Consider the following 26,258-nt stretch of genomic DNA (forward strand, 5'->3'; position numbering starts at 1 on the left):
TACATTTCACAGATTAAATCCAACTGACTACAAAGGACACAAAGGTAGCGATTGGAGTTTGCAGTTATTGCTGGGTTTGTTCTCCTTTAGCTGCAAGTCTAACATAGGACATTCTAGGGTTCCAGAGTTCATCGCTCACCTAAAGTATCTTATTTATTCTGAAACTGCTCTCAAGTAAAGTTAAAAGTAAATTACATATTCTAATGCCAGAAACCTAGTCTACTGCTTGACCCATTTTTAATTTTGTGCTTTTCAGTCCCTTAACAAATGTAAATTAATAGAAAGAATCTTAAGTTTATCAATATTAATACGCTGCTGGTTTTGGAGTGGTCAGGAGCTCTTTCTCTAGAACCTCCTACAGCCTACAGCCCTGCAAGAACTCTCATATTCCTTCAACTCAAGCTTCTTGTGCATCTCCCACTTCCATCGACACACCACTAATGGCTGTGTTCCTACAGCTGTCCAGGCCCTAAGCTGTTATCCACTCCAGAAACCTCTTCTCTTTGCCAGTGCTGCTTCCTCCTCATTTAGGTTCCTCCTTAAAACTTCCGGGATCACGTTGACTTTTAAAGTTAGTCACCAGCCATAATGTTTCCTCCTTTAGCTCAGTGTCAAATTTAGTTTGGTAATCTTCCTGCGAGGCATCTTTGGGAGACTTTACTACATAAACATGGTGTAAAAAGACACACTGTTGTAGGGTGACTCAAATATTCCACTATACACAAAACTGGAATGGGGTCAAACATTAACAATGCATTCTTATAAAGTCATGCCACGTGTTAACTCTAGAAGCGTACTAATTATGGGATCTTAGCTGGGGGAAACTAGACTCTTTAACCTGTGGGACCTGTGTTGGAATGTAGACAAACAAATCAGCCAAATGCTTCTTCCACCAGCTGTAAAAGCGGTGTGCAGGCAGTAGACTTATTAATTTCAATCCAGGAGCCAGTAAGAATTGGTTAGCACCGGCATTCACACTTTTTTATTTCCTTCTGCATGTACCTGCACAGTCCATGTGTGGCAGTGACTTCCAGAATCAGAAATCAGTGCTGCGATCCCTGTTAATACGCCAGTCATTATGTGTGGAACATTGGAGCGGCTGTGCGCATGCAGTTTAGAAGAAACATTGATTGGCACCATAAAACTGTATCTTAATTCATGTCATCTGTTGTAGCATTAGCCTAATTGTCACTTCTGGCACTTCTGCCAGCATCTGGTTCAAAGTAAAGGTACTTGAGATATTTCAATGTTACCAATCCTTTGTCTATTCTTTGTATAGGCCTATCACTATCTAAGTGGTCGTGGATACACTACTGTACAGTCTTTCCAGAAGAGGCACTGTTCTTAGTTGACAAGATGGTTTATTGCATTATAGTATTAAGTACAAGTACATTGCAGGTCAGCCACGATTACCAGGACTCTCAGAATTCTACAGAATATTTCAGCTTCCGATGAAGGCTAGTGTAGAACTCATTATCTTCACCCACAGTCTGTGTGGTATCATCAGAACCATCACTTCATGAACATAAGAACCAGGAGTAGGACTAGGCCACCTGACCCTTCGAGCCCACTCCACCATTCAATAAGATCATGGCTGATCATTTCATGGCCTCAGCTCCACTTACGCACCCTCTCACCATAACCCTTAATTCATTTATTGTTCAAAAAATTATCTATCTTAGCTTTAGAAGCATTCAACGAGGAAGCCTCAACTACTTCACTGGGCAGGGAATTCCACAGATTCACAACCCTTTGGGTGAAGAAGTTCCTCCTCGACTCAGGCCTAAATTTGGTCCCCCTAATTTTGAGACCATATCCTCTTGTTCTAGCTTCACTGGCCAGTGGAAACAACCTCCCTGCTTCTATCTTATCTATTCCCTAATTTTATATGTTTCTATAAGATACCCCTTCATTCTTCTAAATTCCAATGAATATAATCCCAGTCTATTCAGCCTCTCTTCTTAAGCCAACCCTCACCTCTAGAATAAACCTAGTGAATCCCCTCTGCACCCTCTTCAGTGCCAGTACATCCTTTCTCAAGTAATGAGACCAAAACTGCACTCTGTACAGCCGCAACATAACCTCCCTGCTTTTAAACCCAATCCCTCTAGCAATGAAGGACAAAATCCCATTTGCCTTCTTAAGTACCTGTTGTATCTGCAAACCAACCTTCTGCGATTCATGCACAAGGGCACCCAGGTCCCTCTGCACAGCAGCATGCTGCAGTTTTTTATCATTCAAGTAATAGTCCCTTTTACTGTTACTCCTACCAAGATGGATGATTTCACATTTATCAACACTGAATTCCATCTGCCAGGCCTTCACTTAAACTATGTCCCTCTGCAAACTTTCAGAGTCCTCTGCACACTTTGCTCTACTACTCATCTTAGTGTCATCCGCAAACTTTGACACACTACACATGGTCCCCAACTCCAAATCATCTATGTAAATTATAAACAATTGCGGTCCCAGCACTGATCCCTGAGGCACACCACTAGTCACTGTTCTCCAACCAGATAAACACTCACTTATCCCCACTCTTTGCTTCCTGTTAGTTAACCAATCCTCGATCCATACCAATACATTGCCTGTAATGCTGTGAACGCTGTGCACCTTTATCTTATGCAGCAGCCTCTTGCGCAGCACCTTGTCGAATGCCTTTTGGAAATCCAGACATACGACATCTACTGGGTCCCCGTTGTCCACATTGCTCGTAATGCCTTTATAGAATTCCAGCAAATTGGTCAAGCATGACCTGCCTTTCACAAACCCATGCTACATCCACGCAATGAGGCAATTTCTATTTAGATGTCTTGCTATTTCTTCCTTGATGATGGATTCAAGCATTTTCCTCACTACAGAAGTTAAGCTAACCGGCCTATAATTCCCCATCTTTTGTCTACCTCCTTTTTTAAACAGTGGCGTCACATTGGCTGTTTTCCAATCTGCTGGAACTGACCCAGAGTCCAGCGAATTTTAGAAAATTGCTACGAGCGAACTAGCTATTACTTCCACCATCTCTTTTAGTACCTTGGGATGCAATCCATCAGGACCAGCAGACTTGTCTACCTTTAGATCCAAAAGCTTCCCCAACACTACCCCTTTTGGTATAATGAATGTGCCTAGGTCCTCACCTACCTTCATCTCTTTGTTATTTGTGTGCCCCACTGTGAAGATTGACACAAGATACCTGTTCAATGCCTCAACTATTTCCTCATTTCCCATTATTAAATCCTCCTTCTCATTCTGTAAAGGACCAATGTTTACCTTAGCCATTCTTTTTTGTATATTTACAGACTCTTTAGTTATCGGTCTTTGTATCCTGAGCTAGTTTAGTCTCATACTCTATCTTACTTTTCTTTACACCCTTTCTTGTGGCTTTCTGTTGACCTTTAAAAGTTTTTCCAATCTTCTAGTTTCCCCACGGGTCTTTGCCACTTTGTACGCCTTATCTTTCAATTTAATAGCCTCCCTTATTTCCTTAGGCATCTATGACTGATTACCCTTTTTCCTATGGTCCTTCCTTTTCACTGGTATATACTTTTGCTGAGCACTTTGAAAAACTTGAAAATCCTCCACTGTCCCACCATAAAGTCTTTGCTTCCAGTCTACTTTGGCCAATTCCTCCCACATCCTATTGAAGTCTCCTTTGTTTACGCACAGGGCCCAGGTATTGGATTTTATCTTCCCACTTTCCATCTGTATTCTAAATTCAACCATACTGTGATTGCTCCTTCCTAATTATGATCCCTAATTATGAGATCATTAATAATCTCCGTCTCATTACACAGGACCAGATCTAGGATAGCTTCCTCCCTTGTTGGTTCCGTTACACACTGTTCAAGAAAGCTATTGCGGATACATTCAATGAACTCCTTCTCAAAGCTGCCTCGACCGACCTGATTCGACCAATCGACACGGAGGTTAAAATTCCCAACAATAATTCCCGTACCATTTTTACAGTCATTAGTTATTTCTTTGTTTATTGCCCATCGTAATGTGAAGTTATTATTTGATGGCCCACAGACCATGTCTATCAATGATTTTCTTCTTCCTAGAATTTCTCATTTCCACCCAAATAGATTCAACCTTATTCTCTTTCAGAAAACCAGTGGCAACCTAGCAAGTTGATAGCATTGTGATGTAAAGGTGAGAGATTGTTAGATAGGTTAAGTCTCAGGATTTTGAAATATTGGCATGTGTATGTTAGTTATTTTTGTGGAGGGATTTTTAAAAAGAAACTAGGTCAAACAGTCCATTAATGACATAATTTAGTATATTTCAGAGAGCAGATGACTTAGAACCCCTGGAGTCTGTTAATGGAAAATTTAAAAAAAATTGTAGCTGTTTATAGTAGGTAAAATTAACATTAAAAGCCATTGGCTGGGTTTTGGTTTTGAATAATCAAGGATTGATTTTGGCATTGGAAACCCAGAGACTGAAAGCTTTTAGGACAGTTTGGAGGTGACTTGATTAAGGTCAGAAGTATTGTTCCATAGCATCATCAGCTGGGATCATAACAGAAGTAAGTTCTGCTTTAACACTGTACCTGATCTTCTCCAATGTATGTTCTAGCGCAAGGGGAGTCCAGCAAAGTATGAAGTGCCTTCAGGCAGGATGTTACATGCTCGAGGGGATTCTCAGGTCGAGGAGAGCACAGGAACTCGATACTGATACCTGCAAACACAATAACCAAATCCCCTCTTTCAGGCTCAGTTTTCTTAACTGGAGGCAAGTGTTCAAATTGCAGTCATGGTGAGAATGTAGAGAATTTACAAGAATACTAACAGAGTTGAGAGAATTCAGCTGCATGGGCAGACACAAGAAGCTGGGACTGTTCTCCTTCGAGCAGAGAAGGTTATAGTGAACGTTGATGGAGGTGCTAAAGTTTAAGTGATTTGACAGGATAGATGAGAAATGTTTTTCTACTGGCATGAATGTGTATAAATAATGGACATCATTTCACGTTCATTGGCCCAGGATGGGGAGAAGTGGGGGAATTATTTTACACAGCAAAATTGTTACCATTCAGAGACATGAAAGCACATTTAATAGATGACTGATGTGGAAAAACTGCAGTGCCATGGACAAAATGCAAGGTCAGTGGGATTAACTGGATAACTCCAGCAAAGAGTTACCATAAACACAATTAACCACACAGTCTCTTTCTACGTTGTATCACTCTAAGATTATTTCAAAATGTGCAGAAGCTTTTGATCTGATGTGAAAACTTGCATCAGCCTGAAAGCATTGGCTTACCAAAAATAAGTTGTAATCTGTCTGTGTTGATCTCCTGCAGAGTTTTGGTTGAAGTTACAGATGCCTGAGCTAGAAAGGTACCCGACTGATTCTTGTGCCCATTATTAACTGGCAGGGTCGTCAGCTCGCACGGAACAGAAAATCCTGTGCTGTTCAACCAAATCGCCACTGCATGCAAGATCGGAGTCCAGGAAGTACGGTAGTGCAGACGGGCACTGTCAATTGTTTCTGGTGTATAGAAGGCACCTCCTGTAACAAAGTACACTAATAAACCAAAACATGCAACAAATTTCAGAAAAACTGCAATCATATGGTGCCTTCAAACTAATCCAATCCAGGACACTTCAACAAACCCTAGTCAAACTGAATTTGATACGGAGAGCGAGAGGTAGCAGGAGAGGTTATCAATAGCTTGGTCAAAGATGTAGATTCTAAGAAGTCTTTTAAAGGAGAAATTGAGACATATAAAGCAGTTCCCAAGTTGAAGCCATCAATAATGCAGTGATTAAAATCAGGAAGCACAGATATACAATCATTTCTAATTCAATAACAGCACTAACTCATGCAAAACTAGTTGCAAATTTGGATATGTTCTAGAGTGGATTTGTAGAGCTTGGAGCATGGAAGAACTGGATAGCTGCTACAAACAGCTGGCTTGGACATGGTGCACTGAATGCCTTCCTTCTGTGCTGTACAACTCTATGGATGGAGCATCAACCTTTAACCCAAACTTTACTTTATAAACTGTGGACCATACATTCCAGATAGCTACCTAGGAATGGACCAATGTACAAATCTTCAACTTGATATAACCTTGGCTCACATTTCATTTTGCCAACTGGGGCAGCAAGAACTCCTGAAAATTGTTATGCGTTAAATAAAACAAAAAGAGCCTAGTTTTCAATTTGCTTTGAATCCAACAGCTATTTGTTGCTTGGTAATTAAAAGACCAGGGAATCCAGGTTTTATAAGTCCACCAGAAATAGGGAGGAATAATGAAACTGAAATCAGTAAGAATTCCTGTGTGTCATGTCTCCCATTGGATGTCAGCTGTGGCCCATTGGGCCGTTTTCTTGCATGTGAGTTAGGAAGTCATCAGATTATTATCTTATTATTCTTTGTGGGATCTTTTGTGCAGTAGTGGACGGCAAAATTTTCTATATTATAAAGGATAATGCAGGGTAGAAAAAAAAAATCACTTCACTGGTTGCAAGATGTTTTGGGAGCTCTTCAGGCTGTGAATAGCATCACAAAAATACAAGTCTTTCTTTCAGTTACCACATCAAGGAAAGCTCACCTACACATCTCATGCAATTTGAAAATACACAAAGGAAGAAACATCATCTTGATTTTTGACCCAGATACTCAGATTGATCAATTATTTTGACCCTAAATGCTCCAAACTTCAGGGCTTTTAGCTCTAACTCTGCTTCAAATGATAAACTAAAAACTAATTTAAGAATTTACATTGAAAACCTCAAGATTCTATCTGAGGTTCTGTTGGAAACATTCTAGAGCCTGTTTTCAGGTGCAGCACCATTACAGCCATGTCCATCACATCATATCAGATGCTGATATTATGCAGTGAGGAACTCATCTGACTCCACTGAAAGTTTTCACACAACCACAAATAAGGAGGTTGATGGAAAATTTGGAACAGCCTTTCGAAAGAAACTTTGCACAAAGTGAGAAAATCTTTACATGGTTCTGAGGAAGGGTCACTGGACTTGAATCATTAACTCTAATTTCTCTCCACAGATGCTGCCAGACCTGCTGAGTTTTTCCAGCAATTTCTGTTTTTAAATGGAGGTCTTTGATAGAGGAATGGAGGCCAAAAAACTCAAATTTAATCAAGAATCATTTAGATAATGTCATGTGGGACAGCAGGCCGTCTGCTCTGTGTGGATTATTTACATTGAACCAAATTATCTCACTCATGGCTTTGTTAGTGATAATGTAAAAACCTTTTAAATTAGTGACCTACATTTAGCCAGATCTATTTGATAGCCTTGTTTGTGAAAGTTTAGACTTCAGCATTATTTGCCCACCAAGTTGCTGGAAGTACAAATTGGTAATGGTGTGGTAAAGGCTTAAGGAAGCTAGATGAATGGCGGTTGATCTCCTTAATCCATGAGATTGATGATAAATGGAGAAAGGACTGAGGGGGATCACAAATTAAAGTCAAATCAGGTACAGAGAAATAAACAGGAACAAAAGTCAAATTAGGAAAGAGAGACAGATAAGAAAATAAGTAAAAGCATTTTTAAAGCTTTTTCAATTCATATTTGAGGAATGAAACTCGCAAATACAATTGGCCAGAAAAATGTAACTGACTGCCAAACAATGTTTCACACAGTAAAAAGGGTACCAACACTTTCAATTAACTTCATGGCAAGATTAACGGGCAATTAAGATGCAAATGTGGCAATTTCATGAAACAGATAGGGAAAGTGAGGGTGAGATGCTGACTTCAAGTTCTTGGCATGACACAATAAACCTAGTTGTTTGTGGTGATTCACAGTTCACAGGGTATCTTGCACATGCCACAAGTTATTGGATGACTTGTACATTCATAAAATCTGGCTATTTGTTTCAGAGAACTGACAAACACAGTAAAAGGCCAAAAGGCTCTTCACTTTCAGTTCTAACTTCACTTGACAGGTGACAAGCTTGTGTTCTCTTTGACTCAATAAACAGAATCTTATCATTAAATCACGTTTCCCTACATTCTGGATATATTTTGGAAGCCACACATGGTCAGCCACAGAAGTTTCTAAGTTTGAGATGAGGAAACCAGTCACTCAATTTGCTGCCATAGAGTCATACAGCACGGAAACAGACCCTTTGGTCCAACCAGTCCATGCCGATCATCATCCCAAACTAAACTAGTCCCACCTATCTGAACCTGGCCCATATCCCTCCAAACCTTGCCTTTTTCATATATCCATCCAAATATCTTTTAAACATTGTAATTGTACCTGCATGCACCACTTCATTAGGAAGTTCATTCCACATGCAGACATAACAGTCCTGGAAAACCCCTTCACAGCAAATAAAGTTGTTAAGCAATAGACTGTTGAACAGATTATGTGGCATAAACTTCTGACTGACAAAGCTTCACTGAAATGAAAATATGACTATACGAAGTTCACAAGACTGCAATAACTGCATGGCAACTTGCCATCGTGGAGTAACTGGGCCTGGCAATAACAGAGTAACAGCAGACTGTAGACTCTGTACTGTAAAGGGAAAACAAAAAATGCACTGGTACATTCAAAATGAGAAAAATGAACAACAAATTGCATTTATATAGCTTCTTTAATGTAGTAAAAGATGCCATAGTGCTGAAGTGTTGTCAGACAAGATTTGTCTGATACAAAATAAAAAGTGAGAAAAAGTGATAAGTTTTAAAGGACATTTTTAAGGGAAAGTCAACAGTAAAGAATGGAAAATGATGAGCAATTCAGAGCTCACAGCCTTGGCTGCTGATTGCACACTCAGCAATGGTGGAGCACTGAAATCTCAGAGTTATAGAGGAGACGGTTATGGAGAAAGGAAGAGGCAGGACCATGGACTTGTATTGTTTGAACTTATTAGCATTATGGGTTAAAATCCATAGTTTGTGGACAACTAGACCTGAAGGAAAGTATTAATAAAACAGGGTAAAACTCAACAGAATTTAGGCAGGGCTCAGGTAAAGCACAACACTTCTTACCATCAGGTGGCAACTGGCTGGCAAATTCAGGTGGCAGAGTTAAAAGGGCATAGTCCTTCAGCGCTGCAAGCCAGAGGCGGCTAAGAATAGGCAGCTCCGGCTCAACCAATGTAATCAAGCTATCTGGAGGGAGCTCATTCATGGCATCGAAGCCACTGTCCTCTTCCTTATTCTTCATAGCTGTCACTGGCTTGGCTTCTGCTTCCCTCTTGGTTTTCATGGCTACAACATATACCTGAAGAGATGGAATGCAAGCATCGGACTAAGTCAAATGGGGAAATGGTGTTTCTGAGACAACAAATGCTTTTGTTCAATTTTACTTGACATGACAATCTTGAATTCAGCACATAGAAAAGGGACATTATTCTTCCAGGTTAAGTCTAGATGTTAAAAATATTGGGATTGGGGAAAAAAAAATGAAGATGGATGAATTCTTGCTGAGCTTCTTATCTCTTGGGATGATATCAAGTACAATGTGAAGCTCCCAGTGAGCAGTTGCATTTTAAATGCACAAGATAGGGACAGAACAACAACTTTGTACCTTCAATTCACTAACTCAAAATTCCCACTTTTCTGGGATTATAAGATTACCAAGAAGATTTTATAATGAGAAATACAGAAACTATCACCAAGATTGATCTGGATGTAGAGGTGAGTTTATTAATAAATAGCTGTCAAAACAACCTTTTTACAGTGTGAACAACAAATGCTGTCACTGCTATCTGCTACTGGGAGAAAGACTGTCACAGTAAAGGATCGGATTGTTATTAGGGATTATAAACATCAATGAAACAACAAAGCTCATGACTTAAGCAGCCAATACAGTGAACATTCCAGTATGTTTTAGGGTCAAGTACAGAAGTCACAGTTAATGAAAAGGCAATTCCTGTACAAGTTTAGAAAAATAGAAAATGCATTCTATTATTAGGGTGTGGCATAACACAAATTCAGCCAGTCCTCCGGCTCCTCGTAGCTACGTGTTCACTTTTATTGGAGAATGTGTTTCAGTTCATGGCAGGATTGCCCCTTGGCAGACATGCACTCCACAGTAAAATGACTAGCTGTTTGGGCTAAATGGACAAGGTACTGCAGCGATGCTGTACCCATGGGACTCAGTTCAGCATAAACAATTGACAGGTCAGAAAGGAAAAATGTTTTCACTTGGATTTTTCTTCTGCTGACTTTAGTGTTTTGATTCCTTTTCTATGCTAACCCTACAAGCTTACCTCTGCCCAAGCTTTAAGCACAGCCAACTTCTCCATTGTGATAGCACTCTCACTGTACAGTTGACTCATGGAGCCCTTTCCAGATTGCACCTTGTCTAAAGATGATACCAATAGATTGTGCACTCTGCGCAGATCATTTAGGTCACTAACCACTCCACTTCCAATCCAAGTGCTGCAAACCTACATCAAGCAATAACAAAAAAAGCTAATTCCAGTCTAGAAGTAGTGAAGACAACTTAACACATTAAACAGCTTTCAGAAATGTGACAAAGGCCATATTAGAGAAGTGCAGAGGTTCAGAAGGATTGGTACGAGATAATAAGAGATAGGCCGATCGTCTCTTCTGCCTTAGCTTTTCACAATGTGTCCTAATAACTTGGATGAAAGAATACAGAGCTAGGTATAAAGTTTGCAGAGCATGTTGTGTAGATGGTAGCAGAAAATTACAGAGTGGGCAAAATTGTTGCAGACGGAGTTCAATATGAGGAAGTACAAGGCTGTCTAACTTGAATTTGTGAAGGACAAACAGGAATATTTTCTGAATGATGGGAGACTAGGAGATGTGGAGACAAAAAAAAGTGATGGTTTCCAATACACAAACCCTTAAAACTTAGTGCAGAGCCACAAGTAGTAATCAAAAGGGTGTGGCACGCTGGCCTTTATCTCAATTGCAGCATCAGAGATATCAGGGCTTAGGGGTTAAAGGCAGGACTGATTGCCTAGACATGGCTCTATTCCCTCAAGTTAAGAAGGCTGAAAAATGATCTCATTGAGATATTTAAATAATAAAAATTATATGATAGTGTTAATACAATAAAACTAATTTTGCTGATTGTGACCCCACTTTTTGAATTTACCAATCATAAAATTACTGCCCTGTTCAGGACTGAAATTGAGAAACAGTTCAAAGGGTAGCTGAAATGTGGAACCCTATAATGCCCAAAAAGGTGTGGATGCTGGAGTTTTGAGAGGGAGATAGATGTTTGTTGGACAAGTGGGAAAGGCGGGAAAGGCAAGCAAATGTGGTTGCGACACAGATCAGCGAATTTCTGCATGTCAGAATACATCTAAGGGGCTAAGTGCCTTCTCCTGTGATTTACGAAAGGAAACAGGAAATGCAGGTAGAGCTCATTTCACTGTGAAACAATTTATTGTCAAGATGATAGGTCCAAAATCTTCAATTGGCTTCAATAGGGAATGAGACAAACTCTAGCAAACAAAAGCGATTCAGGAGAAGTTGCCTAGGTGGACTGAAGGTTTCTTTTGCCTAAAACATTTTTTTTCATTCATGGGATGTAGGCCATCCCTAATCGCTCAGAAGACATTTAAGAGTCAAATCACATTGCTGTGGTCTGGAGTCATATGTAGGCCAGATCAGATGGGTTTTTACAATAATCAATACTGTTTCATGGTCATCATCAGATTCTTCATTAAAATTTCACCATCTGCCATGGTGGGATTTGAAACTGGATCCCCAGGACATGACCTGGGTCTCGGGATTAATAGTTTAACAACAATACCATTAGGCCACTTCCCCATTTACAATCTGGCCTTGTACCCACTGTGATAGCAATGCAAGTCTTTGTTAATTAAAGGTCATTGCAGGGACTAATGTCAGAAATTTACAACTTATGGAATGAAAAATTGACACTACATTCAGTGAAGTCTGAACATATTAATGATCACATACTTCATTGAAGATTACAAAGTGGCTAATAAATTACCTGACAGGCTTTAGCAGTAATGTCAGATGGAGTATCCTGGGAAAAAGCTGGTCTCAAGGCTGCTCCAACCTGAATTGAAAACAATATACTTCACAGCTAATGAAAATTATGGTTACCATTATTATAGCATAAGCAGTCCTACTAACAGAATGACACCAATTAAGGTAGGCGTAGTCCTCCTTGTTCTCCACCCACAAATGGGACCTGAGAAACAACGGTCTGGGGATTTTTGAAGAAATTTACCTGAGCATCTAGGGGAAATTTATCCAAACCATACTCTTTTATAATGATAGGGCTAAACACAAGAGGATGTTGGCTAATTTTAGTAATCTACTCTCCCAGGATGATGTTGGTCGAAGTGCAAGAATGTTGGAGGCCTCGCTCTGACCTGGACCTTCCTTAGTATAGACAGAGGAAAATTATCTCACACAAATACATTAGCTCAGTGCTCTGCAGTCCTGCTCTATTCAGGCATGAATGGTGATTGACAATAACTAATGGTAGGACAAGACTCCATGAACATCTCCAACCTTAAGGTTGTTGGAACCTAGCACATCAACACTTTATAACTATATCCTTTCACTTCAGATCCCTCAATTGTTAATGATCTACTCTATCTCACATCTTCAGGCTAAACAAATCACCACATTGAGAACAGCCCTAATTTGTCAAATTGTGCTTCATATGTTCATTTTTTCACAGCAGGTAGCTTCCCAGTAAATTTCTGTACTAAAAGATCCTTAGACAGCACCTTCCAACACACCCACCTAGAAGTACTAGGGCGGCAGATACACAGGAACACTATCATCTGCACGTTCCTCTCCAAGCTGCTCATTCTGACTTGGAAACATGTACTATAATGCCCTTCCTTCAGTGCACCTGGATCAAAATGCTGGAACTCCCAACTTAACAGCATTGAGAATCTACCTACACCAAATAGATTACAGCAGTTCAAAAATGTAGCTCACCACCATCTTTTCAAGGACACCTAGGGATCAGAATGAATCCTAGCTTAGCCAACAAAGCCCAAAACACATGAATGAACTTAAAAAAGCTTTCATTTGACTCAATATTGTCCTTACTATGCACAGTCTGAAGCTGTACACAGTATTCCAGCAGAGGTTTACTAAAATTTTATATAAACTCATCAATGCAGGACTTCTGTATTCTACTTCACTGGCCATAAAATGGGTAAAACTTTGGTGTGCTTTAGTTTAAGCTTTTGGAATTGTTGAATCAGTTGTATATATGTCCTTGCCTACCTTAGTGTGCAATTCAAATTATTTCACTTTGCATCCCACAAATATAAATCTACAGTGGAGACCTGGCATAACTGTGGGATCGAGCAGGGGAACTTTCCTCAGAGAATAACCCACTCCTGACTTTTACCCAGGAGTCAGCCTGAGCTTCATCTTGAGTTACCCAATCATGGACAGAAAGTTGTACTAGTTCACTAGTTCATAATGTAATGGAGACAAATTAAGCACTCATACGTTAGTAGCTTGCATTATCTGATGGTGGCTAGTCTTACATTTGCCTGATATTGCTCCAAGATCACGTGGCCTGGAAACTCGGGCTCTGGAACAGAAGCAAACTCCTTGATGATGTCCTCGAGTGCCTGAAGCCCAGCCATTCTCAGCTGGTTGCTGTGGTCAGTGGCAGCCATGAAGGCCATGCGAATAAGGTCAGAAAGATGCAACACCAACAGTTCGCCTGTTGGTCAAAGAGAGGATAGTAAAAGACTGACAATCTGGGAAACATAGACACAATCTCAAAAGTCACCTCAACACTCCCCCCTGTAATAACCTGAGCTGTTTTAAACATGTTTGCTCTGTTGGTGATAATAGTTCAGTTTAATTTTAGTTCTGCACATTTTATACTACATCAGGCTACACTTGGATGACACTTTTACTGTAGTAAAACAGCTTCACAGCAGTAATATTGAACATAATTTGACACCAAGCTACTTAAGGAGATACTAGGGCATATAATCAAAAATTGGTCAAAGAGGCAGGTAGAAAGGTATGGGGGGGGGGGGGGGGGGGGGGGGGGCAAAGACATAATAAAAAAAGTGCTGGTGGCACAGTGATCCATGGTGGAGTAATGAAAATTACGAATAGACAAGAAACTTAAAATGAAGAAGTGGAGGTTACAGAGATAAAGGGTGGAGACGATGGAGGGATTTAAGCAAGAGTGAGAAATTTAAAATAGAGGTATCACTGGATTGGGAGCTAATGGAGGCCACTGTGCACAGGCGTGATGTTGAATGGAATTTGGAGAGAGTTAGGGTAAGGGCAACAGAGTTCATGATGGACTCAAGTTTATGAAGTGGACGCTAGCTAGGAGACCACAGGAATAACCAAGTCAAGAGTTTTCAAAACTCAAACACTGCAATTTAAGCAAGTTAACAAAGGAACTCCCAAGCTATAAATGCAGGTACCATTAATACTTAAATACCATTATAACACAAGCACTTTCAAGTTTTATGCAACAGCTTTATGGAATTATTTGCATTTGTGACAGATCTGGTAAATCACTCAAAGTGAGTGAGACTTTGCCCTCTTGAGAATGCACATCAACTCCTGATCAACAATATAATCACTCAACCTACTTTTGGGATTCTTCAGTCTCCAGACCTTAGCCTTGGCAAGATCAAAGTGTGCCTCATCTGTGTTTTTGCACAGCAAGATGATACGACACAGGCACTCGGCGGCAAACACACGGGTAGCCCACCGTGGGGCAACACACGGCTTGGATTTTTCATCGTCGCCTATGCTGGTAAACATAATCTCATCATCCATCTCATCCTTTTTCTCTCCATCTTCATCCTTTGTGGCTTCTAATGGATCTGCAGCACTTGCGTCTGTAAAGCCAAGGAAAGAAAAGTCATAAAATTAGATTGTGACTTTTGTAAAGCCAATGTTCTTTTACTCTAGCCTGCCTCAGAACGGGTAGGATCCATTACCCACTGCAGCAGGCATAAAATGCAGGTTGGCATTCCAATGCCACACAGACACACACCACCTTTCAAATGAGATTTTAAATTTGAGGTCCCATCTGCCCTTTCAGGAGGATATAAAACACCTCATGGCACTATTTTGAAAAGGAGTAATGTTGTTCTTGCCAGAATCCTGGCCAATATTTATTAAGATATACAATCTGGTCATTATCCAATTGCTGTTTGCAGCATCTTCCTTTATACAAACTGGCTGCTGGGCATGAGTTCAACACTTCTCTGAAATCCAAGACATCCATAGCTTGTAAAAGCCTTTTGAGTTCAGATTTGCAGACGTCTTGGCTGAAGCCGGATGAATAAGTTGCTTCCGAGCAAGGGAGATAAGTTTTGAATTGTGATATAATATTCTTGAGACTGGGAATTGGAGCTACAGTTAAGCCCTATAGATGCGATGGAGAGAAGACTTAATGAGATTGTATTTTACTGTGTCTTTTGAAATCTTTAAACTAGTGTTGTGCGTAAATAGTTTGATTTTTCTATCGGTTATTCTATTTCTTTTTTCTTTTGCATAATAAACTGTTTTTTTCTTGACAAATCCAAGAGCTTTGCGTGCTTAGTTTACCATGAAAGTCAGAATAAGGCTATTTGGCCCATCGAATCTGCATGACCATTTGATCATGGCTGATATGTTTCTCAACCCCATTCTCCTGCCTTCTCTCTATAAACCTTGATCCCCATGACTAATCAAGAACCTATCTCTGTCTTAATTACACGCAATCACTTGGCCTCCACAGATTTGCATTCCTCTGGCTGAAGACATTCCTCATCTAAGTTGTAAAGGGTTGTCCCTTCAGTCTGAGAATGTGCTCGTGTCATACGAGTCTCCGACTCGTAGAAACATCATCTCCACGTCCACATTATCTAGGCCTCTCAGTATTCTGTAAACTTAAATGAGATTCCCTCCTCATCCTACTAATCTCCATCAACTACAGACCAAGACCACATACGACAAGCCCCACAGCTCTGGAATCATTCTTGTAAACCTCCTCTGGTCCCCCTCCAATGCCAGCAATTCCTTTCTTAGATACTGGGCCCAAAACTGCTCACATTATTCTAAATACGATCTGACCAGAGCCTTATACAGTCTCAGCAGTACATCTCTGCTCTTGTATTCTAATCCTCTTGAAATGAATGTCAACACTGCATTTGCCTTCCTAACTGCCAACTGAATCTCATGTTAATCTTAAGAGAATCTGAACTAGGACTCCCCAAGTCCCTTTGTGCTTCAGATTTCCAAAGCCTTTCCCTGTTTACAGAGTTTAGTCTAAAACTCTATTTTTCCTACCAAAGTTCCGATCTCACACTTTCCTACATTGTATTCCATCTGCCACTTATTTCCCCATTCTCCTAGGCCGTCCAAGTCTTTCTGCAGCCTCCCCGCTCTCTCAACACTACCTGTCTCTCCACCTATCTTTGCGTCACCTGCAAACTTAATACAAATTCCCTCAGTTCCTTCATCCAGATCGTTAATGTATAGCGTAAATATTTGTAGTCCCTGTGGAACTCCACTAGTCACCAGCTAGCAAACTAAAAGGGATCCTTTTATCTCCATACTCTGCTTTCTGCCAGTCAGTCAGTCCCCTATCCATGCTGGTACCTTGCCCCTAACACCATGTCTTGTCTCTCATTTAACAGCCTCCTCTGTGGCATCTTGTCAAAGGCCTTCTGGAAATACAAATAGGTCATGTCCACTGGCTCTCCTTTGGCTAAACTTGCTCATTACCTAGAGTCATAGAGCTGTACAGCATGTTAACAGACCCTTTGGTCCACTCGTCCATGCCGACCAGATATCCTAAATAAATCTAGTCCAATTTGCTGGCATTTGGCCCATATCCCTCCAAACTCTTCGTATTCCTATACCCATCCAGATACCTCTTACATTTTGTAATTGTACCTTCCTCTGGCAGCTCATTCCATACACGCACCACCCTGTGTGAAATAGTTGCCCCTTAGAACTCTTTTAGATCTTTCCCCTCTCACCTTAAACCTATGCGCTCTGGTTTTGGACTTCCCCCAACCCAGGGAAAAGACCTTGTCTATTCACCCTATCCATGCCCCTCTTGATTTTATAAACCTCTATAAGGTCACCCCTCAGCCTCCAACGCTCCAGAGAAAATAGCCCCAATCTATTCAGCCTCTCCCTATAGCTCCAACCCTGGCAACATTCTTGTAAATCTTTTCTGGGAACTCTTTCAAGTTTCACAACATTCTTTCTATAGCAGGGAGACCACTATTGAACACAGCATTCCATAGGTAGCTTAATTAATGTCCTGTACAGTTGCAACATGACCTCCTATACTCAATGCCCTGACTGATAAAGGCAAGCATACCAAATGTCTTCTTCACTATCCATTCTACCTGAGACTCCACTTTCAAAGAACCACGAACCTGCACTCCATGGTCTCTTTGTTCAGCAACAATCACCAGGACCTTACAATTACGTGTATAAATCCTGCCCTGATTTGCCTTCCCAAAATGCAGCACCTTATAGTTGCCTAAATTAAACTTCATCTGCCACTCCTCGGCCCATTGGCCCGTCTGATCAAGATCCCGTTGTACTCTAAGATAACCTTCTTTGTTGCCCGCTACACCTCCAATTTTGGTGTCATTTGCAAACTTATTGCTCAAAGAATTCCAACAGATTTGTCAAGCATGGCCTCCCCTTGATGAAGCTATGCTGAATCTGCCCTATTTTACAATGCACTTCCAAGTACTCTGCAATCTCATCCTTAATAATGGAGTCCTTAAAATCTTACAAACAGCGGAGGTCAGGCTAATCCATCTATAATTTCCTGTCTTCTGCCTCCCTTCCTAAACAGGGGTGTTACATTAGCCATTTTCCAGTCCTCTGGGAACCTTCCTGACTCCAGTGATGCCTGAAAGATCACAACCAGTGCCTCCAAAATCTCCTCAGCTATCTCCTTCAGATCTCTGGGGTCCGTCTGGTCCGAGTGATTTATCCACCTTTGGACCTTTTAGCTTTCCCAGCATCTTTTCCTTAGTGATGGTCACTACACTCACCTCTGTCCCTAAACTGAAGTTCTGCGAAGACAGATGCAAAGAACCTCTTCAGTTCCTCCACCATGTTTCTTTGTTCCTCATCTCCAGCAGTCCAATGTCCACTTTTGCCTCTTGCTTACCTTGGATATATTCAAAAAACTCTTGCAAGCTTCTTTTACATTACTAGCTAGCTTACCCTCATAATTTACAATCTCCCCCATTATTGCTTGCTTTTTGAAGTTATCCTCTGCTGGTCTTTAAAGTCTTCCCAATCCTCTAGCTTCCCACTAATCTTCACCACACATTGTATGCTTTCTCTTTTGCTTTTATGCTGTGCCTGACTTCCCTTGTCAGCCATGGTTGCCATGTCCTCCGTTTAGTATGTTTCTTCTTCCTTGGGATGAAATTCTGCTGTGCATCCTGAATTACCCCAAAACTCCTGCCATTGCTGTTCCACCATCTTCCCCGCTTGGCTCCCCTTCCAATCAACTTTGACCAGCTCCTCCTTCATGTCTTTGTAGTTACCTTTACTCAGATGTGATACTATTACATCTGATTCAGTCTTCTCCCTCTCATCTGCAGGATGAATTTTATCCTATTATGGCCTCCTAGGGGTTCCTTCACCTTATGCTCCCTAATAATAGTGCCTTTCTTACAAGGCCATAATAATAGTGCCTTTCTTAAGTGCCTTTTCTATTTCCTGAATTATTTTCTTTCCCACATCCTGGCCACTGCTAGAAAGTCTATACACAACTCCCATCAGGCCTTTTTGCCTCTGCAGTTCCTCAACTCTACACTCTCAGATTCTATGCCATCAGAATCTATATCACTTCTTGTTATTGATTTAATTTCATTTCTAACAAGGTAATCCCAGCAACCCCCCCATCTGCCTTTCCTTTCAATAGGACATGTATCCTTGGATATTTACTTCCCAGCCCTGATCCCCTTGCAGACAAGTCTGTGACACCGACGACATTGTACCTGCCAATTTCAATCTGTGCTACAAGCTCACTTACTTTATTTCGTACACTGTGTGTATTTAAATACAACACTCTCAGTCCTGTGTTGACTGTTCATAGTTGTCCCCATATCTGCTGTGCCTGAAGTTAGGTTCTGTTTTATTACTTGTTCTGTAAACTTGAATAACCCTCTGCTGAGCCTTCCCCTCCTTCAAACTTTTTCTTAACTTTCCAAGCAAGACGTTAAAATCAACAAGTAAAACAAAATATGATCTATCAAACTAGATTTCCATCTAACTTGTCCATCAATAACATCAGCTGAGATCATAACATCAGGCACAACCTAATTGAATTGAATAGGCTCAAGAGTAGAAATGGTCTCCTCCTTTACTAATATTCTCAAATATCAGACCCACAATGTGTAAACATGACAGCCATGGGTTGGGGAAGAAGTAGAAACAAACAGCAGGTCTGAAAATACATATCACTATCCAGGAATCATACATGCAGCATACTGAATTGATTTCTTACCAGTTGATGCAGCCAGGACATCTTTGCACAGCTTCAACCAGTGTGAAAGTTTTTGAACTGCCAAAGATGAAAGCATGTGGCCCAAAGTGTCATGAATGTCAGCACACAGCTTGCGGTCAGTCTCACGATCCAGCATTCCAAACAACATTCCTTCAAGGCCAGTCTCTGTGATATTCACATCTGATGTGGGAATTGAGCAGATTTTAATCACTTCACTGCCACAAATACTGAAATTCCAGATAAACCTGTTTCTTAGAATACTTCTCAGGTGTCCCAGTTAGAAACTGGTGATAGATATCCACGCAGGAATGTCTTATCATGCATCTCAAAAGCATTGCATGCAATAAAAATGCATTGTGATATAGATGCATATAGAATTTTAATAGGGGTGTTCAAAACTACAGAAGGGTTTTGATTTGAGTAGCATGGGAGAAACTGTTTCCAGCAGCAGTCACTGTGAACAAAGATATAAGATAGCTGGTAAAAGAACCAGGGGTGAGACTCAGATTTCTGTTTTTGCATAGCATGTTGCTACAACCGGAATGCACTGCCTAAGAGAGTACCGAAAACAGACAGAACAACAACTATCAAAGGGAAAACGATAAATATTTGAAAAGTAAAAGCTTGCAGGGGAGCAGGGGAATGAGATTAACTGGATAACTCTTCCAAAGAGCCAGCACAGACAAGACAAGACAAATGGCCTCCTTTGGCAGTGGAGCATTGCAAGAGATTGAAAGTGCACCAGGGCTTTTCATCTCCTACTTCAATGTGCTTTCAGTCACTTACCGACCATCGTCAATGAAGCTTTTCCATGGCACCTGTTTTTTTTTGTGGGGGGGAGCTGGCGTGGTGCAGTTCCGATTAGAAAGAAGAATGTTATAAAATTCAGATTCACAGGCTGGTGCATTGGAAACTGAACTACTGGATCAGGGACGTGTCCTTTTCGTGCAAAAGCCGAGCACAAACTAAATAAACAGGCTCTTTACATGTTGAAGCAATGCAGTCAATGTCATAGTGATCTAGGTTAAAAACAAATTAAGACAAGCAAGGCCAACCTTCTGCAATCATTAAAACTCTCCCCAGCAGCTGGAGACTGATGGGTAGTAGGGTGAGCTAACACTTCAGTGAAACCAGTTCCACAGGACAGTGAAGACACCAATCTCTTTACAGAATTGCAAATGACGCACTGTAAACTAGGGCTCATCAGCTGTTTCACATGACAACCGCAAGTTAGGATGGGTGGGTGGGGGCATGAACAGTGGGTTGAGATTTTCCAATCATTAGGTAACAGGATCTTGAGCAGTGGCACTGCACGCCAACAATCTCACAGGATTATCTGTTACAAAAAAAACACAAATCTCTGAACAAACCCAGAAGCTTGAAATGATTGTTGATAATTTTTGTGAAGTAATGAGAGTTCTTCCGCTGTCATTTTAAGATAGGAGTTAACCCAATTTTTATTTTACCCTGAATATTAACACCATTGCAGCAACCATTGCATTGGAGATGAATTCATGAGTAAGAGTAAAAGTAAAAGGACAGCAGAATTCACTTCAGTGAGTGAATGATAGTTACGGCCATATTGTTGTCAGCACGAATTTAATAAGTAGTTGTCCAACAGTTACTGTTTTCTTCTGGAGAAATCACATTTTCATGAGAGACATTGCAGTAGTTTTGATCATGGGCTATGTGTTGTTTGCTCTAGATGATACAGATTCTTTATAAATACCCTGTAGACTCTGCTGGGTCAGCATTGGCACCGTTATTTCCTCTGATACACACAGGATACAATATCAAAGTTTGTTGGTGAACATAGAACATAGAACATTACAGCGCCGTACAGGCCCTTCGGCCCTCGATATCGCGCCGACCTGTGAAAACCAATCTGAAGCCCATCTAACCTAAACTATTCCATTATCATCCATATGTTTATCCAATGACCATTTAAATGCCCTTAAAGTGGGCGAGTCTACTATTTTTGCAGGCAGGGCATTCCACGCCCTTACTACTCTCTGAGTAAAGAACCTACCTCTGACATCTGTCCTATATCTATCACCCCTCAATTTAAAGCTATGTCCCCTCGTGCTAGCCATCACCATCCGAGGAAAAAGGCTCCCACTGTCCACCCTATCTAATCCTCTGATGATCTTGTATGTCTCTATCAAGTCACCTCTTAACCTTCTTCTCTCGAACGAAAACAGCCTCAAAACCCTCAGCCTTTCCTCATAAGACCTTCCCTCCATACCAGGCAACATCCTGGTAAATCTCCTCTGCACCCTTTCCAATGCTTCCACATCCTTCCTATAATGCGGTGACCAGAACTGTACGCAATACTCCAAGTGCGGCCGCACCAGAGTTTTGTACAGCTGCAACATGACCTCATGGCTCCGAAACTCAATCCCTCTACCAATAAAACCTAACATACTGTACGCCTTCTTAACAACGCTATCAACCTGGGTGGCAACTTTCAGTGATCTATGCACATGGACACCGAGATCTTTCTGCTCATCCACACTACCAAGAATCTTACCATTAGCCCAGTACTCTGTATTCCTGTTACTCCTTCCAAAGTGAATCACCTCACACTTTTCCGCATTAAACTCCATTTGCCACCTCTCAGCCCAGCTCTGCAGCTTATCTATGTCCCTCTGTAACCTACAACATCCTTCCACACTATCCACAACTCCACCGACTTTGGTGTCATCCGCAAATTTACTAACCCATCCTTCTACGCCCTCATCCAGGTCATTTATAAAAATGACAAACAGCAGTGGCCCCAAAACAGATCCTTGAGGTACACCACTAGTAACTGAACTCCAGGATGAACATTTCCCATCAACCACCACCCTCTGTCTTCTTACAGCTAGCCAATTTCTGATCCAAACCGCTAAATCACCCTCAATCCCATGCCTCCGTATTTTCTGCAATAGCCTACCATGGGGAACCTTATCAAGGCGCTTTACTGAAATCCATATACACCACATCAACCGCTTTACCCTCATCCACCTGTTTGGTCACCTTCTCAAAGAACTCAATAAGGTTTGTGAGGCACGACCTACCCTTCACAAAACCGTGTTGACTATCCCTAATCAAATTATTCCTTTCTAGATGATTATAAATCCTATCTCTTATAATCCTTTCCAACACTTTACCCACAACCGAAGTAAGGCTCACTGGTCTATAATTACCAGGGTTGTCTCTACTCCCCTTCTTGAACAAAGGGACAACATTTGCTAGTCTCCAGTCTTCTGGCACTATTCCTGAAGACAATGACGACATAAAGATCAAAGCCAAAGGCTCTGCAATCTCCTCTCTAGCTTCCCAGAGAATCCTAGGATAAATCCCATCCGGCCCAAGGGACTTATCTATTTTCACACCTTCCAGAATTGCTAACACCTCCTCCTTATGAACCTTAATCCTGTCCAGTCTAATAGCCTGTATCTCAGTATTCTCCTCAACTACATTGTCTTTTTCCTGCGTGAATACTGACGAAAAATATTCATTTAGCACCTCTCCTATCTCTTCAGACTTCACGCACAACTTCCCACGACTGTCCTTGACCGGCCCCAATCTTAGATTTGGAAGCATTATGAAATGCGACGTGGACAGCATAAAACTTCAAGATGACATAGGTAAGTAAGTGAATGGGCAGACAGATGGAAGATGATGTGCAACGTGAAGAGATTCAGTTGGTAGGAAGAACAGAGTTAAATAAAGGGACAATTCTGAAGGGGTGCAGCAGCAGACAGAACTGGGTAGACAAGCACAAAAGTTATTGAAGATTGTTGGTTGAGAGTATCATTAATAAAGGCAACAGTATACTAAGTTTTATTAATAGGAACAGAGTGCACAAAAGCAAGGAAGGCACACTGAACTTGTGTAACATCCTGGGCTCAACTGGGTGCAGCATTTTAGGAAGGATGTGAAAGCATTGGAGAAAAAGTACAGAAAAGATTCACAAGGAAAGTTCCAGAGATCAGGAATGTTGGTTATGAAGATAAATTGGAAAAGTCTGGATTGTTTTCCTTGGAGAAGATATGGCTCAAAGGAAATTTGATTGAGGTATTCAAAATCATAAGGATATGGACACAGTAGATATGGAGAAATTGTTCCCAATCATTAAAGGATCAGGAATAAGAGGGCAAAGATTTAAAGTATTGGTACAAATAGGAAAAGCAACATGAGGAATAACTCTGACATGCAGCAAGTCACTAAAGTCTAGAACACGCTGCGTGCCAGTGTAGTGGAGGCAGCTTCAATAGAAACTTTCAAACGGAATTGGACATAACTGAAAAGGCTCAACGTGCAGCATTATGAGAAGTTGGGAGCATGGCACTAGGTGAACTGCTCATTTGGAGTGCCTATGTAAGCTCAAAGGGCCTGCTTATGTCTTTGCGTTGATAAAATTCTATGATTGTAAAATAGACTCTAGATTGTTTGTTGTAGTGAATTGTTGAAGTAGACTATTTGCTGAGTAAATAGTTTGTTTGATGTGACTATGCCATAGGTTCTGACTACCTTCAATTTACTAGTTGACAAAGGTGTCAATAGACTCTCTGGTATAACACAAAGGCAAATTTTGCAGATGATGAATATCTAAAAGAGAAACAAAAAAAAAAATCAGGCAGTACTCAGCAGCATTTCTGGAGACCGAAAGAGTTCATGTTCCAGGTTATTGATCTTGCATCAGAACCAGATAATCACAAACTTAAAATGTTAACTCAGACTGATGAGATCTTCAGATGTGATTGATGGACGAAAGACACAATCATGTCCATCCTTATCATGATTTGGTATGTTACTATATGTTGCCTTTTTATTTTGTTAGAACAGGGGCCAGGTGAACAGCACACAAGCAGAGGCCTAATGCTCTCAGCAACAGCGATTGTCAGGGTAATGTCTCCACATTGAGCCAAATACAGAGATGTCTCTATTCCACCAGGACTCAAATTAATGACTCACCGATGCCACTGCTTTCTTTGCTTCCAGCACTCCGAGCAAGAGTCATGGCATAGGCACATACCTCAGCTGCCTCTCTTTGAGCGAGCTGGCGGAGACATGCGACTGCTGCTCTACGTAATAGCAAGTGCGAGCTGCAAAGGTGGACCTGCAGTAGGTAAAGTATCAGATGTCAGCTGTTAAACTCTGATTTTGCTACAAACTCATCGAATATTAAGGGATTGTGAGCACTCACAGTAGTTGGATTAAATGTAGACCTGCACTCTGAGCATTCAATCTTCTATTTTAAATGATGTATCATTTGCTGTTACATAACATTTATAGCATAGAAATAAGCCATTCAGCCCAACTGATTTGTATCAGTGTTCCTTCTTCAAACAAAGACACCTCCCATTCTACTTCATCTCACCCAATAAGCATTTATCTTTCTATTACTTTTTCCCTAAAGTGTTTAACTAGCTTCTCCTTAAATCTGTGCTATTTATGTCAATTACTTCACATGGTACGAGGTTCCACATTCTCACCATTCTGTGTCAGCAAGTTTCTCTTCAATTCCTTGTTTGATTGAAGTGACTGTCCTATATTTACTATATATTTATTGTACCACAATTCAAAACGTTTTCTCTATGTTTACCCTTTCAAACCTTTTCATAATGTGTTTATCTAGATGCCCCTGGTATGTATTTAACCTACTCGCCACTAATACTTCACGTGGTAGCTGTTGTACAAAGTCAGGGACAGCGAAGCCACTGTCACATCCACCATTGCATCCGATGCAAAGGGATGCTGTTTATGAGAGTTACGTCCAAGGTAGAAGACATTGATGAGAGTCAACCACTTCCACCACCAATGATTTCCTGCATGACTGCCGCTGGTTAACAGCTGTAGGTTCAAAACTGAAGCAGTTAAGACCTGTGTCACAAGGCAGCAAACTAGAAACCACAAAACCCTTATCACCATTCAAGATTCAGAAAGTCATGATCATAGCTGGGTTATTATGATAAACTACTATGGGAATATTTCAGTTGCATTCCATCTTATTTGTCAGTCATTTCGAGCCCAAAGGCAGCCTGAATTTAACAGTTAGGATATTTCATGAGAGAAATCTATTCAAAGCTGAATGACAATTTCAAGTAAAAATAAAAGACTTGCGTTTATATAACACCCTTCATGATCTCAGGGAGCTCCAAACTACTTCACAGTCCATGAAGTGATTTCAAAGTTTGGTCAAACTAAAATTGGAAAAATAGCAGCAACAAAATGAGCAAACAATGATCTGACTCTGACTAGTAACCATTATTTTAGTAATGTTTGTTGAGGGACAAAGATCAGCCAGATCACAAGGAAGAATTTCTCCTCTGATTCTGCCATGAAAATTCTACTGCTGACGTGAAAGGACAGATGGAGCCTTGGCTTAATGTCAGATCTGAAGGACAACATTACAGTACTCTCTCCATACTGCAGCTGAAGTATCAGCAAAGACTGTGTGGCTCAGGTGTTGGGAGTAGAACTAGAACTCAGCACTTTCTCACTCGGAGATGAGTATCAGCTACAGCGCTTAGATGCATCAAACTACACTGATATTGCTCAATTCCACTTACACAGAGACTGGGCACCAAACTGGACAGATTGACGTGACGTGGTGCAAACATATGAAGTTGCTGCAGACAGGATATTGCTGCTGCCTGGGCAAGGGAGTCAGAATGGTCTTGCATGATGGCGCAGCCCACAAGGCAGGAAGAACGTATTGTAGATGTAGAGGCTCCGTTACCTAGAAAGAATCAAAAACTAAATGAATAGCACAGGCAGAAATTCCAACAGCAAATTTGTATAGCTACCACATTATACAAACAGTTCTGTAAGACAAAA

The 26,258-nt window shown here is 40.9% G+C and overlaps 1 protein-coding gene across 3 annotated transcripts in view; it reads right to left on the bottom strand.

Moving 5' to 3' along the window:
* heatr5b (HEAT repeat containing 5B) overlaps nucleotides 1-26,258 on the bottom strand; it is a 100,481-nt gene that overhangs the window by 14,580 nt on the left and 59,643 nt on the right. For all 3 annotated transcript variants that reach the window (XR_007262072.1, XM_048596579.1, XM_048596580.1), the window contains exons 21-30: nucleotides 25,991-26,160; nucleotides 24,393-24,537; nucleotides 19,431-19,610; nucleotides 14,536-14,787; nucleotides 13,456-13,637; nucleotides 11,925-11,993; nucleotides 10,201-10,380; nucleotides 8,975-9,209; nucleotides 5,260-5,508; nucleotides 4,550-4,677 (exon numbers count right to left, since the gene is read on the bottom strand). Coding sequence is in view for 2 of the 3 variants with exons in the window: in XM_048596579.1 (XP_048452536.1) it covers nucleotides 4,550-4,677; nucleotides 5,260-5,508; nucleotides 8,975-9,209; nucleotides 10,201-10,380; nucleotides 11,925-11,993; nucleotides 13,456-13,637; nucleotides 14,536-14,787; nucleotides 19,431-19,610; nucleotides 24,393-24,537; nucleotides 25,991-26,160 (1,790 nt within the window). In the remaining variant the exon portion in view is untranslated. The remainder of the gene's footprint in view (nucleotides 1-4,549; nucleotides 4,678-5,259; nucleotides 5,509-8,974; nucleotides 9,210-10,200; nucleotides 10,381-11,924; nucleotides 11,994-13,455; nucleotides 13,638-14,535; nucleotides 14,788-19,430; nucleotides 19,611-24,392; nucleotides 24,538-25,990; nucleotides 26,161-26,258) is intronic.

This window comes from Rhincodon typus, chromosome 5 (assembly GCF_021869965.1).
Source record: "Rhincodon typus isolate 14 chromosome 5, sRhiTyp1.1, whole genome shotgun sequence".
NCBI lineage: Eukaryota > Metazoa > Chordata > Chondrichthyes > Orectolobiformes > Rhincodontidae > Rhincodon > Rhincodon typus.